At 41.4% G+C, this 17228-nt stretch overlaps 1 protein-coding gene across 2 annotated transcripts; it reads right to left on the bottom strand.

Annotated features, from left to right (window-relative positions):
• Positions 1-1128: 1128 nt before the first annotated feature.
• On the bottom strand, positions 1129-17184 carry EIF2S1 (eukaryotic translation initiation factor 2 subunit alpha). 2 transcript variants are annotated; one of them, XM_063439162.1, is made up of 9 exons: positions 17120-17172; positions 17053-17088; positions 14785-15026; positions 11722-11801; positions 10978-11129; positions 10637-10743; positions 6751-6848; positions 3548-3691; positions 1129-2711 (listed from the first exon to the last, which is right to left on the bottom strand). In XM_063439162.1, the coding sequence occupies exons 3-9, from the start codon at positions 15023-15025 to the stop codon at positions 2586-2588; spliced, it is 948 nt and encodes a 315-aa protein (XP_063295232.1). In that variant the 5' UTR covers position 15026; positions 17053-17088; positions 17120-17172; the 3' UTR covers positions 1129-2585. The 2 variants fall into 2 exon arrangements, with proteins under 2 accessions (XP_063295232.1, XP_063295231.1); XM_063439161.1 differs by having other exon boundaries at positions 17053-17184.
• Positions 17185-17228: the final 44 nt, after the last annotated feature.

Below are 17228 nucleotides of genomic sequence, written 5' to 3'. Positions count from 1 at the left end.
TATTAAATTACCTATTATTGATTGACTATTATTCATTTTCCTAACAGTATTTAGAATATTAGAAGGAAATGCTTTTCTAGAAGGTTATGAGCAGCACCGGAACAGTCAAGTTCCTGTAATATGAAACATTGTATGCCATAGTTAGATCATGAGAACTGTACTAATAAAATGTGTATTCACTAAGCCTGAGAAACTAACCTTGAAGCTAAATGGTGCCAAGTACTCAAAATGGCTGGCTGCCAGATCCCCCCTCCCATCGAGCGAGCCTCGTGCTAAACAACAATGGCGCTTGAATCTTATGTCCACTCCCGTGTCAAAGATGACGACATCCCATGATGGGAGGATGCCCAACTGACCACTTAACACCTAATCCAATTAATAATGTTTATTTTTTGTTATCTTGATATTCTATGATGATGTAATATTGCCTTTAAAAGGGTCTGCATACCCGCTTTTTATTCAGATGCCATTAAAGGACCACTCTAGGCACCCAGACCACTTCAGCTTAATGAGGTGGTCTGGGTGCCAGGTCCTTCTAGGGTTAACCCATTTTTTCATAAACATAGCAGTTTCAGAGAAACTGCTATGTTTGTGAATGGGTTAAGCCTTCCCCTATTTCCTCTAGTGGCTGTCTCATTGACAGCCGCTAGAGGCGCTTGCGTGATTCTCACTGTGAAAATCACAGTGAGAGCACGCAAGCGTCCATAGGAAAGCATTATGAATGCTTTCCTATGTGACCGGCTGAATGCGCGCGCAGCTCTTGCCGCGCGTGCGCATTCAGCCGACGGGGAGGAGAATCGGAGGAGGAGATCTCTCCGCCCAGCGCTGGAAAAAGGTAAGATTTAACCCCTTTCCCCTTTCCAGAGCCGGGCAGGAGGGGGTCCCTGAGGGTGGGGGCACCCTCAGGGCACTCTAGTGCCAGGAAAACGAGTATGCTTTCCTGGCACTAGAGTGGTCCTTTAAGTTTTCTCGAAGTTCTTTTAACCTGAACTCCGTGTGTCAGTGTGAATTTACTTCTGCGTATACGCAATTTAATCATCTCTAATTTGGACAGGAACAGATAGTCATTCAAACTTATTTGTTTGCTTAAAAGAATCTATATCACACACACACACACAAAGTCTGAAAGAGGCAATAGTAAATATCTTAGATTTTTATTGGCAGTTTTTATTAATAGATGTTCAAAACTGTAATAAAATTTAAAAAAAATTGTCTAAACTGCTGCATTTTTTCCAGTGGTTCTAGCAAAGCAAAATTAGCAAACCACCAACAGATCTCAATCCAAGTTTACCAAGCACCAGCACAGATTGTCACATGGTCTGAGCTAGTTTATGTGCTTCACTGAAAAACAAAATTGAAGGGGAACCACTGGACATCAAAGCATCACGTACTGTGTAACTTGTTTATTGTGACCCCTAAGGATTTGGCCATCCTAAAAGAAATATTCTGGCAGGGAAAAAAAAAAGCAAAACAAAAAGAGTGCTGCAAACTAGGAGCCACCAGTATAGTTGATGTTGAAGAGATATGCATCTGTTCATACTTTTATCCAAACAGCAAAGGAAGCAGACTGTTTATTTAACACAGACAAAGACTTTCCAATGCAAAATATCAACCTGCACCAACACCAGTGATGGTTAGTCCTTTGATTAACTTACATCCCTGGTGCAGCTTAAAGAGGTCTGCCTGAAGAACTGGCAGGTCACCCTGGCCACCAGGCTGCCTACCAATCTAACAGACCAGTCCACGAAGGATGGACCAAGCAGGGAGAACTGTTTCAGTGCTCTCTGCAGGGACTTAGTGCCTGAGTATTGCACCAGCACATCTAATGATGTGTGCAAACTACACTTTTGCATACAGTTCCATGGGGTCCCCAAAAGCACGACACCAGGGAACAAAGTTAGGACGGCAAGACACGACTCTAAAATGGGGATTGTCTCACCAAAAGAAGGAAAATGAGACCAGAAATACCCTTGGCTGAACATTTCTTTGGTAATAGAATTAGTAATTTTGTAACAAATTATACGTCAAAAATTAGAATCCATTCTTTATACCAGGTAAAGAGACCCTTTCAATCAAAATTTCCTTTCGCATATGAAGTAGCATGGAATTACATGCAAAGGGATGAGTCTATTGGTTTCCAAGAAATCCAGATTTTGTTTTTCATATAGAGCATTCTTAACTGAATAAACTCTGCATAGATCTATTGAGTTTACAGTGGATAATTATTTTGTTTTGCTAATTTCAAAAACCACTCTTCGGTAATACAAAAAAGCAAAATCATGATGGTTTTAATAATAAAAAAAAAAAAAAAAAAAAAAAATTTTATAAATAAAATGTGTACAGATCAAAGAACTCAATGATTCTCAAAACAGTGCTCAAAGATCACAAACTGGCCAGGACTTATGAATATTACTTTTGGAATACAAATTAGTAACCCCCTATATCCTGGTCTGTCAGTATTGTTTAAGAACAGGCTTGAGAAGCAATGACGTAGAACATGTACACACTTAATTCAGGAGATGTTATGAATGTGGAGATACAGTTTGTATGGTAACATTTCACACTGCAAACAAAGCAGTTTTTTGTTAATCTTCAGCTTTTGCTTCCATTTCCTCAGCATCATCATCGCCATCCACCTCAGCGTTCTCTTTCTCCAGTCGTTCTAGTTGTCTGGCAAGCTCCGTTTCATCTGTATCTGTGACTACCTTAGGCTAAACACAAAAAACAATTAGACAATACAGATTATTAATAGATTCTCTCGAGATTTTAAAAATAGATGTTACACATTAAAGTGTGTTTTTGTTTTGTGTTATGTTTTCTCAAACTGATCCCAGAAAATGGACTGAAATGGAATTGTGGTCAAAGTCTCAATTATACAAAGGAGTAGAAGCCAACAACCAACCATTAATGCCTCTAGCAGCCATCTGAGGAGTGGCCAGTGGAGTTATTACTAGGTTGTAATGTAAACACTGCATTTTATATCAAAAGACAGTGTTTTCAGCAAAAAGCCTGAAGGGAATGATTATACTCACCAGAACAAATTCAATAAGCTGTAGTTGTTCTGGTGACCCTTTAACCCCTTAAGGACACATGATGTGTGACATGCCATGATTCCCTTTTATTCCAGAAGTTTGGTCCTTAAGGGGTTAATTCCATTACAGTGCTTAAAACTTATAGGAGTCAAAATTGTGAAATTAAAATAATTATAGTACAGGTTCAATATGTCCTCAATGCTTCTCTGTGAGAAGCATTTGATTAGCCAAAATTCAACACGATTAATGACTTCACCAGAGAAGGTTTTGGGGGCAAGAAAGTCTAAGCCAATGCTGAAATAAAGGCAAGTTTCAAAGCATTTTTTATTCTATATATATATAAAAAAAAAATCAAAACCTTTAATTCCAATAATGTGTACACAGACCGCAGTTTGTTTCCGTAAACCCATCATATAAAAGTTTCTCAATTTTATTAACTTTCAACTAGATAAGGTGTTCTGGTTATTGAATCCATTCTTTTGCAGGTCTGCTGTTAATATTACAAAAACACGTACCTCCATTTGGACATTAAACACTCCTCTTTTCTCTTCGATTTTCTCCTTGATGACTGACATTGCCTGATTTAGTACAGAAAGACCTTCCGTCCTTTCAAGTGTTGTGGTAGTCATTACATATCGAGGAGGAGCAATAAGATTTATCTTGAAAGGATTACAAGCGTAAGTTAATGAAGTAGAAAAAAAACACAAACAATAAACAACTGCTCCTTTGGGCTAAATTAAGCATAACAAACACCAGTCACAGATTGCGTGTATTAAAATATTTACAATTATGCTTTGTCTTGCTATAAATTAACACTCAGACATGCATTTTGAAATAGTAACAGATCTGGTCTTTGTTGGGTTATAATTCTGTTTTAAATTAAGCATATAAAGCCTGCATAACTGCTGCAGATTAGATTTTTTGCACAATCAAATAGTTAACTAAAAGTTAGCTATGGGTTGTGCCATTTAAATTTGAAAATCTGAGTTTAATTTCTTTTTTTAATTTACATGCTCTGCTGGGCATAGTCTGTACATTAACTTGCAAAGCTGCATGGACAAAATATATGGAAAATATACATGCTATATGGACAAAAAGTATTGGGACACACTTCTGGATTATTGAATTCAGGTGTTTCAACCCATTGCCACGGGTGTGTAAAAATCAAGTAACCGAACAATGCAGTCTGCATTTACAAACATTTGTTAAAAACATGGGTCATTCTGAACGGCTCAGTGAATTTAAGTGTGGTGCTGTGATAGGATGCCACTTGTGCAATCGGTCAGTTTGTGTAACTTCATCACTGCTAGGTATTCCACAGGTCAGCTGTAAGTGGCTTTAATCGAAAGTGGTAGATTTTAGGAACAGCAGCAACTCAGCCACAAAGCGGAACACCAAGTAAAGTCACAGAGCGGGGTGACCGAGTGCTGAGGCACATTGTGAGTAAGTTGCCAACACTCCACAGATTCCATGGCTAAAGAGTTTCAAAACCGAGCAGCTGCCTGCAAGCCTCACATCACCAAGTACAATGCCAAGTGTCGGATCGAGTGGTATAAAGCATGCTGGAGCAGTGGAAACACGTTCTGTGTAGTGACGAATCAAGCCTGTCAGTCTGATAGGCGAGTCTGGGTTTGAAAAATGCCAAAATAATTTTACCCGCCTGACTGAATAGTGCAAACTGTAAAGTTTGGTAAAGAAAAGATAATGGTATAAGGCTTTTTTTCCAGGGGTTGGGCTAGACCCCTTACTTACCAGTGAAGTGAAATATTAAAGGACCACTATAGGCACCCAGACCACTTCAGCTCAATGAAGTGGTCTGGGTGCCAGGTCCATCGAGGGTTAACGCTGCAGCTGTAAACATAGCAGTTTCAGAGAAACTGCTAGGTTTACAATTGGGTTAATCCAGTCTCTAGTGGCTGTCTAACTGACAGCTGCTAGAGGCGCTTCTGCGAAAATCACAGTGAGAAGACGCTGAAGTCCAGCATTGAGAAAGGCTTTCCTATGGACTGATTGAATGCGCGCAGCTCTTGACGCGCATGCACATTCGGCGGATGACGTCGGAAGAGGGAGGAGAGTTCCCTCGGCGCTGGAGAAATGTAAGCGTTTAATCCCTTCCTCCCTCTTCATCCCAGCGGGAGTGGGACCCTGAGAGTGGGGGGACCTAAAGACCCTATAGAGCCAGGAAAACAAGTTTGTTTTCCCTGGCACTATAGTGGTCCTTTAATGCTTTAGCATATGAAGACATTTTGGACAATGCTATGCTTCCAACTTTGTACTAACAGTTTGGGGAAGGGCCTTTTCTATTTCAGCATAACTGAGCATAACCCCTGCGCACAAAGCAAGGTCCATAAAGACATGATTAGATGAGTTTAGTGTGCAAGAACATGACTATCCCGCACAGATTCCTGAACTCAACTAAATCAAATACCTTTGGGACAAACTGTAATGGAGATTGCAAGCCAGGCCTTTTCGGACAAAATCATAGCCTGATCTCACAAATGCTCTACTTGATAAAATTCCCACAGAAACACTTCAAAATCTTGTGGAAAGCCATTCCAGAAGTGTAGGTACAGCTACAAATTGGGGACCAATTACATATTGAAGTCTATGTATTTAGAATGCAATGTCATAAAAGTCCCGAGGGAGGGAAGGAAAGACGGAAGGAAAGGAAAGACGGAAGGAAAGGAAAGACGGAAGGAAAGGAAAGACGGAAGGAAAGGAAAGACGGAAGGAAAGGAAAGACGGAAGGAAAGGAAAGACGGAAGGAAAGGAAAGACGGAAGGAAAGGAAAGACGGAAGGAAAGGAAAGACGGAAGGAAAGGAAAGACGGAAGGAAAGGAAAGACGGAAGGAAAGGAAAGACGGAAGGAAAGGAAAGACAGAAGGACGAAAGGAAAGACGGAAGGAAAGACGGAAGGACGAAAGGACGGAAGGAAAGGAAGGACGGAAAGGAAAGACGGAAGGAAAGACAAGACGGAAGGAAAGGAAAGACAAGACGGAAGGAAAGGAAATACAAGACGGAAGGAAAGGAAAGAAAAGACGGAAGGAAAGGAAAGAAAAGACGGAAGGAAAGGAAAGAAAAGACGGAAGGAAAGGAAAGAAAAGACGGAAGGAAAGAAAGAGACACACACACACAGTCAGATAATATATCTCAAAAACTAAAAAGTTATGTTGGGGAAAAAATGCAATTGAAAACCCCTTCCACCTGAAGTCTGTGGATAGTCAATACTATCTTAAACAAAAATCTGCACACCAGTCAAGCCATAAGACTTGCTTTTCCCACAGAAATTACAAATTGCAGTGATGTTACTACCGCAAAGGATTCTGGGTGAGTATTTGCAAATTAGTTCAACAAAGAATCACATTTTTGCCTCATTCCATTTTAAACATGATTTCCTTTGAGTCTGTGTTTGCTGTATACAACAGCTTAGGAAAAGATGCAAAGCCAGTGAACCACTCAAGGACAGCCATTTCATTGTTAATGCAAATCATCAGCATGAGGTTGGTTACTGGCTTGCTATTGAGGCTTGGCAGTACTTGAGAAGAAGTGTTCTTTCAAACAGGTAATTGAAATAGACGTGTTAGTACATTTCTTTGAGTTTGACTATATATTGTTTTGAAGAATGTAAATAAAATAAGGATTTTGCCACTATTAAACATAACAGCTACCAGAATGGGGTTATAACAGTTATTATTCATTTATATTCAAGGTCACTTACCTTAATTGGCATATTTTCTGTAGAACAATTAAGTCCTGCTCGCAGTGCTTCTTTCACTGCATCGATCCCTTCATATCCATAGCAAGCAACTTCAATATCTTGAAAAAGAATATAACCAAATCAGGACTCACGTTTTCTAAGCCTAAAGCATTCTCCAACACTTGTTTTCATGAACTGCAATTGTTTTGATTGTGTACATTGAGTATTTGTGCGTGTGAAAGAGGTGCCATTTGGGTGCAGGGTTAATGTGCATGCAAATGTAGTGGTGCTATTTGGGTGGAGGGTTAACGTGCATGCAAATGTAGTGGTGCTATTTGGGTGAAGGGTTAACGTGCATGAAGAATGTAGGGGTGCCATTTGGGTGGAAAGTTAAAGCACGTAAATTCAGGAGTACCATTTGGATGGAGATTTAACTGGCATGAGAATAGAGGGGTGCAATTTCAGTGGAGGGTTAACTAGCATGACAATGCAGTGAAGCCATTTGGTGGACGGTTGAAGAGAATGTGAATGCAAGGGTGCCAATTGGGGGGAGGGTTAATGTGCATGAAAATGCAGGCTCACTTTGGGGTGGATGGTTGCTAAAATGGAACAGTGAAGTTGTTTGCTCAGTTACCATTAAACATATTGCCTTATCACTGCATGAATAAACAAAAGGTTCTACAGCCCACTTTCACATATATACCTTATAAGGAAGTTGACAGTATAAGTATTTGAATGGAGGGGCTGCACAGGACAGGTTCGTTTTAGTTGTAATGCAGCGGTTAGCTTTCTTCTGTAGAAAACTGAATTACAATTACCAGAAATCCCTGTTAAAGTTATGGGCATCATGACTGGCTGATTCATTTCCGCACTTGGGCAAAGCTCACTGCACAAGCTACCGTATATACTCGAGTATAAGCCGACCCGAATATAAGCCGAGGCCCCTAATTTTTCCCCAAAAAACTGGGAAAACTTATTGACTCGAGTATAAGACTAGGGTGGGAAATGCAGCAGCTACTGGTAAATTTCTAAATAAAATTAGATCCTAAAAAATATATATTAATTGAATATTTATTTACAGTGTGTGTATAATGAATGCAGCGTGTGCGTATGAGTGCAGCGTGTGCGTATGAGTGCAGCGTGTGCGTATGAGTGCAGCGTGTGCGTATGAGTGCAGCGTGTGCGTATGAGTGCAGCGTGTGCGTATGAGTGCAGCGTGTGCGTATGAGTGCAGCGTGTGCGTATGAGTGCAGCGTGTGCGTATGAGTGCAGCGTGTGCGTATGAGTGCAGCGTGTGCGTATGAGTGCAGCGTGTGCGTATGAGTGCAGCGTGTGCGTATGAGTGCAGCGTGTGCGTATGAGTGCAGCGTGTGCGTATGAGTGCAGCGTGTGCGTATGAGTGCAGCGTGTGCGTATGAGTGCAGCGTGTGCGTATGAGTGCAGCGTGTGCGTATGAGTGCAGCGTGTGCGTATGAGTGCAGCGTGTGCGTATGAGTGCAGCGTGTGCGTGAGTGCAGCGTGTGTATGAGTGCAGCGTGTGTATGAGTGCAGCGTGTGTATGAGTGCAGCGTGTGTATGAGTGCAGCGTGTGTATGAGTGCAGCGTGTGTATGAGTGCAGCGTGTGTATGAGTGCAGCGTGTGTATGAGTGCAGCGTGTGTATGAGTGCAGCGTGTGTATGAGTGCAGCGTGTGTGTGTATGAGTGCAGTGTGTGTGTGTATGAGTGCAGTGTGTGTGTGTATGAGTGCAGTGTGTGTATGAATGCAGTGTGTGTATGAATGCAGTGTATGAATGCAGTGTGTGCAGGGCCGGTGCAAGGATATTTGCCCCCCCATATGTCCTGACCTCCCCTCCTCCTCCCTCAGTGGTCCTTACCTCCCCACCCCCGTGTTCCTTCATCCCCCTCCCCCAGTGGTCCTTACCCTCCCCTCCCCTAGTGGTCCTTACTTCCCCCTCCCCTCCCCTAGTGGTCCTTACTTCCCCCTCCCCTCCCCTAGTGGTCCTTATCCCCCCCTCCCTCCCCTAGTGGTCCTTATCCCCCCCCTCCCTCCCTCCCATAGTGGTCCTTATCCCCCCCCTCCCTCCCTCCCATAGTGGTCCTTATCCCCCCCTCCCTCCCTCCCATAGTGGTCCTTATCCCCCCCTCCCTCCCATAGTGGTCCTTATCCCCCCCTCCCTCCCATAGTGGTCCTTATCCCCCCCTCCCTCCCATAGTGGTCCTTATCCCCCCCTCCCTCCCATAGTGTTCCTTTTCTCCCCCCCTCCCTCCCATAGTGGTCCTTATCCCACCCCCCTCCCTCCGATAGTGGTCCTTATCCCCCCCTCCCTTCCATAGTGGTATAGTGGTCCTTATCCCCCCCTCCCTCCCATAGTGGTCCTTATCCCCCCCTCCCTCCCATAGTGGTCCTTATCCCCCCCCCTCCCTCCCATAGTGGTCCTTATCCCCCCCCCTCCCTCCCATAGTGGTCCTTATCCCCCCCCTCCCTCCCATAGTGGTCCTTATCCCCCCCCCCCTCCCTCCCATAGTGGTCCTTATCCCCCCCCCCCCTCCCTCCCATAGTGGTCCTTATCCCCCCCCTCCCTCCCATAGTGGTCCTTATCCCACCCCCTCCCTCCCACAGTGGTCCTTATACCCCCTTTTTTATTATTTTTTTTATTATTATTATTATTATTTTTTATTATTATTTCTTATTTTATTTAGATTTTTATTTATTTTTCGTCCCCCCTCCCTGCTTGATACATGGCAGGGAGGGGGGCTCTCCTTCCCTGGTGGTCCAGTGGCAGTTCAGTGGGGGGAGAGGGGTGCTGGCAGAGCTGTACTTACCTTTCCTGCAGCTCCTGTCAGCTCTCTCCTCCTCTGCGCGGTCTGTGCAGCTCCTTCTATCAGCTCACACTGTAAGTCTCGCGAGAGCCGCGGCTCTCGCGAGATTTACACTGGGAGCTGTCCGAGGTGCTGAACGGACGGCGCGGAGGAGGAGAGAGCTGACAGGAGCTGCAGGAAAGGTAAGTTACAGCTCTGCCAGCCCCCCTCTCCCCCCAGTCTGTATTATGGCAATGCAAATTGCCATAATACAGACTCTGACTCGAGTATAAGCCGAGTTGGGGTTTTTCAGCCCAAAAAATGGGCTGAAAAACTCGGCTTATACTCGAGTATATACGGTACTTAAAAATGTAAAAAAAAAAAAAAATAATATATTATATATATTTTTATTATGCCGTATTGTTTTGACTATATAAAAGCACTACAGAATGAGGCTGACTCATTAACAAAAAAAAAAAACCACACACCTCATATTTCCTTAATAAGACACTCCAGTTGACTAATTTTAAAGGACTAGTATGTATTAAAGGGACACTATAGTCACCTGAACAACTTTAGCTTAATGAAGCAGTTTTTGTGTATAGAACATGCCCCTGCAGCCTCACTGCTCAATCTTCTGCCATTTAGGAATTAAATCTCTTTGTTTATGAACCCTAATCACACCTCCCTGCATGTGACTTCCATCAACACTTGATGTAAAGTCTGTAAAGAGAGCCCTATTTAGGCTCTTTATTGCAAGTTCTGTTTAATTAAGACTTTCTTATCCCTGCTATGTTAATAGCTTGCTAGACCCTGCAAGAGCCTCCTGTATGTGATTAAAGTTCAATTTAGAGATTGAGATACAATTATTTAACATCTGTTTGAAAGTGAAACCAGTTTTCTTTTCATGCAGGCTCTGTCAATCATAGCCAGGGGAGGTGTGGCTGCATAAACAGAAACAAAGTGATTTAACCCCTAAATGACAGTGAATTGAGCAGTGAAATTGCAGGGGAGTGATCTATACACTAAAACTGCTTTATTTAGCTAAAGTAATTTAGGTGACTATAGTGTTCCTTTAAGCTATGTAAAATGAGGGCACACACAAACCTGCTCTAATTTTTACAGCTTGTGGGGTTAAACGTCTGTTAATGTTGTCAATAAGAACACGCCTTTCCTCTTCTATCAAATCCAGTCCATCAAGAACAGATGGATCACTAAGAGAAAGAGAAGCAGTGTAAGTCAGGTGGATCACAAGCGCAGAGGTTCTGCTACCACAACAAACAATCCATACACCCCCCATAACAATAATAAACTCATTTCACCATGTATACTTGTTATATGTTTCTGTATACACATATCAAGTTGAATCCCTATAGCAGTACTGTCAAAGAACCAATAACCGTGTTCTGAGACACAAACCCTAAAAGAGGAGTTGAAATGTTGCTTACGAGACAGCTTGCTTGAATGCATCATAGGCTCCATAACCTGGTCTTTTGTATTTGTCATCGAATACCCATGCCGTTCTCTGAAATAGGCTTTCTAGTTGTTCATCCTTTGTGTATTCCAAAACTTCTGCCACATGACGCAGAATACTATAGACCTGCAATCAAATGGGGGAGAAAAAAAAAAAGAAACCCCAAAAAACGCATGAATTCTTATCATGTGATACATCTCAAGCAAGGAACAACATATAAAGGTAATTTTAAAGCATTTGAGCAAGATAGTGAAAACAAAAAGTATGCATGTAGATGTTATTCAAAAATTATTGTCTAATCCCTTAAAATTCTACCTGCTCTTCAAGTTCTGCAGCTGAATTGATCCTGCCCATTTACAAAGTACTGCATTACTTGTTGAAGTTGGGCAGAACAAATTTTGTAAAAATGTACACTGCACAGTGGTTTATGGTTGTAGTCTTTTCCTGACAGAGGAGGAGTATGTCTGCAGTTACAACTATGGCAAAGTATAATGAAATCTATTTCTCTGTTCAGTTTTCCCAATAGTACTCAGTGATAAACTGAACATATAGTTTTCTGATATATTCAGTAATGAACAGATCAGAAAATTTGAACGTCTAATTCTACACAACCAGCATGGTCAAAAAAGCCCAAAAGGAAAAACAAATACTGCAACAGATGATCACTTACAGCACTGTACATCACTGCAATGCAACCAATTTAGCTTTAAATACTTACAGTTTTAGATTTGGTGAACTTGTCTTCACATTTCAAAGCTTCTTCTGGTGAAACTCTTCTTTTGGACAAATCTATGTAACCTAAGGGAAATAAAAAGCATTTAACATTTTAATATAGAGATAGTGGTGTACTGTGACATGGACGGTGTCAAAATATATACTCATCATTTGTGCTTAATTGGCTCCAATCCTCAAATGATGAAATGAGTCTTGGCACAATTAATTTTACTTTTCTCACTCAATCTTTCCAATCTGAAAAGTCCTGATCCCATCCATTAAAAGTCCACCAAGCCTTAGGGTTAGAGCTAAACTTTAAAAATGCAATTGGCAACTGCAAAGATTCTTGCTCTCTACTTGATCATTAGAACAACAAAAGTTTGCCATCCATTCTAAACACCAATTGCTAAACCAGTTCTCAAAATTTCAATACCTACACTACTAAACAAGCCTAAATGTTACTTGCCACGGCAAGCTTGGAGGGCCCATGATGTGCAATTTTCTATTCGTCAGAGCTGAACTGTCACTTGCCAATGGCTAGTGGAAATTTTGCATCATCGACAAAAGGTCACCCAACTCAAAAAAGAAAGCATGTTGATTTGATAGTATCATTAGGGATGATTTAAAAAATAAGCGGGAAGTATCTAAGAGCTGGGATATCCTACTTTGTCCATGCCAATGTAGCTTCACACAATCATATGATGGCTTAAAGTATAAACACTAGCCACCTACTCTATTAGAAAAGCTTTTATGGCATTCTTGAGACATCAAGAGATCTTTGTCCCATAATCTAGATTGAACTTAAATATAATTTCTAATATAGTTCATTTATCAACAGTCCAAATTTTCACTAAAACATTGTAAGGTACAAACTATACAAGGGGTCACACACCAAATAGTCAACCAAAATATAGTTATGACATAATACAGTCAGAATTTAAGAAATGGCATAGTATTTGTACTGCTTAAGGCAAAATACATGGCTGGATAACATTGAGAAAGTTCCAGCTACAGAACAAAACAAGTCTTTTACAGGTTACGATTTTGGCTACACTTAGCCTCGTCCTCAAGGCGTTTTGTGTGGGACTCCCAGCATAATGCATGTATGCGGTGATTATGTGCTATTTCTACATTTTATGTGTAGGCATAACAATAAAATAAATCTCTGTGTGTGTTTGAATGTACAGAGGTGTAATGCTTTTGTCTCTAGGAACATTTAAGGCTTCTATTCCACAATATTGGTTGGTCTGGGCACATATCTTCAGGAACTGCACTGAGGAAAAGAGCAGAGACTGTTAGGAACGAAGCTTTGAAGGTCTGATAAAGAAATTTTTCTGACTGCATAATGGTACTTCAGCTTTTCCAGGATCTCCAATAAGAGACTGTTAGCAAATACACCAGCTTAAATGTGGCAACTACCGTAGCTACATTGTATATATTGAGATTACAGATCATTGTTATACAGTAGATGGTGAACTGAATACTCAGTTGTATGGGGAGAGGTATTAGCAGTAGAAAGAGGGAAGTGCTCATGCCATTGTACAGAACACTAATGAGACCTCACTTGGAGTATTGTACGCAGTACTGGAGACCGTATCTCCAGAAGGATATTGATACTTTAGAGAGAGTTCAGAGAAGGGCTACTAAACTGGTTCATGGATTGCAGGATAAAACTTACCAGGAAAGGTTAAAGGATCTTAACATGTATAGCTTGGAGGAAAGACGAGACAGGGGGGATATGATGGAAACATTTAAATACATAAAGGGAATCAACACAGTAAAGGAGGAGACTATATTTAAAAGAAGAAAAACTACCACAACAAGAGGACAGAGTCTTAAATTAGAGGGACAAAGGTTTAAAAATAATATCAGGAAGTATTACTTTACTTAGAGGGTAGTGGATGCATGGAATAGCTTTCCAGCTGAAGTGGTAGAGGTTAACACAGTAAAGTAGTTTAAGCATGTGTGGGATAGGCATAAGGCTATCCTAACTATAAGATAAGGCCAGAGACTAATGAAAGTATTTAGAAATTGGGCAGACTAGATGGGCCAAATGGTTCTTATCTGCCGTCACATTCTATGTTTCTATGAGTCATGTGTGGAGTCTACCTTAAAAGAGACTGCATCTTTATTATGTATTAGTGGCATTTATGCTTACAGCTTTTGCATAATAAGGTGCATAAGGATTGTTTGCCATATTGGAGGACAATAGATTAACCTAGCTTTTGCATGCAAGCATATGTGGAACTGACTACTATTGCAAATGGACTATTTTTACTCCTTTTTATGACCCGCCTCTCAAGTATTAATAAAATTACAAGGGCGTCTAATCTTATGCATCATTCAACCTCAAGCAAATTTTGAAAGCACAGACGACTTGAATTTAGTTCACCTCCTCTAAAATGTGTTTAAATTCTTGTGTCTACCAGCTTACAAAGCATCCTCAGCAGTACACTTGCTCACACCTGCATCAATGATTTACCAATGTAGTTATACATGCTTCCAGTCAATGGCATAAAACATGTTCTAGTATGACAATTCCATGCAAGATATATTAAAAAAACAAAACAAAAAAAAACACACTACTTCAATCACACAAAAACACTGACAAACCAGAGTCAATTCAATCTCCAAATACTATAACCACTACCGGTATATCTATTATGCCTTTGGAGTGCTTAGCACTTGTACACAAAAAGAATATGGGAGCAGTTAATCCTTGTTTGCTTGGAGATATTTGACTTTAGAAGCTGCAGACCATGAGGATTTCAATCGAAATAAAAGCAAATACTGTAACTGTAAACATGCATGTTTGTATATAAGTATTGAGCTTGATGAAGGTTTTTTGAAGCGAAAAGTGCTATGGCATTGTGCCCCATTTGATATTAACCACAGCTCTTGTTGACATTTAGGGACCACCACGATCTTTGGCAGCACTGATAGTGTGATATTAACATTTCACTAATTCAAAGGATGCAAAGGTGACTAGGAAAAGCGCTCTTTACAAATCACAAAAACAGTTTAACATAAGCACCAGCATGACTGCTTGCCTTTTGCTGAAATTTACCTTTGTCTTTATCAACTCTTATCACCACAACACATTCATTTCTGCCAATTCGGATGAGTTTGTTAATAGAGCGGATACGCCTTCTTGAAAGTTCACTGAGAAGGATCATGCCCTCTATGTTGTTATACTCTAAAAGGCTGACATATGCACCCATCTCAGCAATAGATCGTACGTTAACCATGACCACATCATCGACTTCTGGGAACTTGTGCTGGTAAAATCTACAACTTAAGCCAGGCATTCTGCAAAAATAAAATAAAAACACAAAAGTATTTAGGACAATTACAAAGAAAACATTTTTTAAACTCAGTTTAGAGGTTTCTCTTTGTTTTAAAAGCAACCACCCCCTAAATATGAGTAGAAGTTGCCATGCCAACCATTTTTATCTGTAAAGAATACAAATATTCAGATTATAATTTTTTTTAAATGAAGTCAATTTTATATTGCCTAGCCACTTAGATTAATAAAGGAACACTTCAAACACCTGACGTCTGCACGGTGTCGCACCCAGTCTCCACAACATCTGGCAAAGAACTAGACGCTTTGTCTGAGCCAAGTCTAGCAGTGCTTAATTCAGGCGAATTCCAAAAGCTATGGTGCCCGAATCACCGTTCAGGTGACTGTGCCCACATTGCCCCCAAAAAATAAAAAAATACATATGCTAAAAGATGCTGATATCAGCTGACTAAACCTTGGGACCTCAGTAGCCTTAACTTAGTTCCTTGTTGCCTAACCTTGGACCACACTACCTACACCATGGGACCCTGCATGCAATAACCTGGGGCCCCACCAACTCTAATCTAGGACTAATATTGTACAGCAAGCAAGTCAAACTCGCGGCCCGCAATGGACAGCTTTGCTGCCCGGCAAACACATGCCTAATTGCCTAGTGTTCCAAGCAGAGTAGGCACCTGCTTTCTCCACATTGCAGGTGCCTACTCTGCTATAATTTACCAGGCTGGGGAGGAGGGGGTGGTGGATGCAGCGAGGGAGCTCAGTGTTCCTGCTCCTCACTGCTCCCTTGCGTGCGCCGTCTGTAGTGATGCTGGACGCCGGGATATGACGCCATATTCCGACGCCCGGCATCACTAAACTGCACGCGAGGGAGCAGTGAGGAGCAGGAAGGAGATCTCCAGACAAAAGATTCCCACTGGACCCCAGGAATAATTACAATAATGTGAGTGTATGCCTGTCTGTCAGCGAGCGTGTCCGTGTGTCAGTGAGTGTATCTGTGTGTGTCAGTGTTGCAATGGCCGCGGCTGGACAGTGGAGGACCTACAGGTGCAAGGAGGCACGCAACACCACATTCCAACGAGACGTCGACGTGCTCCACCTTCACAGGATATCAAGAAGTAGCGGGAGGATCCGCTTTGGCACAGAGTGTGGACAGCACCATTTGGGATATACCAGAGACCAGGCTCCAGAGTCGCATTCTGGCAGCGGCAATGTGAGTGCTGTCTGCTTGTTAGCTAGATGGGGATACTGGGATTTTTTATACTGTACTTTTCAAAATATACCTACAATTCTATGAAAATGTAAGGTTTATTTTGCGGCCCACATACACTTAAACCTTGTTAATTTGGCCCTTGCTAGACTTGGAGTTTGACATGCTTGTTGTACAGTATAACCTAGTCTTATTCATAACAGCTTTCCAAATAATAAAGAAATAACGTTAATATTAAATGTTGTCAGTGTTCATTAAGTAAAAATTATAAATTTGATGAGCAAATGGCACAGAGTTTAATTTACTAGAGTCCAAAGTCTGACAAAATTCAGGTTTAAAAAAAATAAAAGTTGTGACTATGACGAATTTGTATAATTTTTTTTCTAGAGGAGTTATTTTAGCTTGAACTTTTCCATCCTGATGAAGCAAACCAGGCAAAGACGAACAAATTGATGACTGTGCTCAAACAAGCTGAAAATGGAAAGCACTGTGAATAAACGATAATCACAGAGAACTTGTCCAAAACCAACTGGAAATCAGGAGTAATTGACCAAACACCTCTGCTAGTGGTGATAATAGATTAGGAAAATGCTCACTGACACTGGGATATAAAATATATTAAAAAAATAAAAATAACTAGACAGTGGCGATAGCCTAGTTGGCCAATTTGCTTAGATCAGCTCATTTGAGTCTTATTTGTCCTTCGAGTCTTAACTCGCTAGAACTCGGAATTTAGTGAATAAATCCGGCAGGTTCCCCCGACCTACCGACCATGAAACGTGTTTTATATGAGGAATAATTGGGTAGAAGCAGCAGATTCTTACTTGCTGGGAGGAAGTGTGTCCGGTTCCTATATCTGCTGCTGTTGTACACTTTGAAAGTGGGCCCTGCCGCCTGGTCCGCGAACCGTGCTATTTCATCAGCATGCGTTTCGGCAAAGGACCACAGCGCATGCGCAGCCCGGCCTAAGGAAGTGGTCATACCGGAACGGAAGGGAGAA

The sequence above is a fragment of the Pelobates fuscus genome, chromosome 13 (assembly GCF_036172605.1).
Source record: "Pelobates fuscus isolate aPelFus1 chromosome 13, aPelFus1.pri, whole genome shotgun sequence".
Taxonomy (NCBI): Eukaryota; Metazoa; Chordata; class Amphibia; order Anura; family Pelobatidae; genus Pelobates; species Pelobates fuscus.
This window is presented reverse-complemented; position numbering and strand designations above follow the sequence as displayed.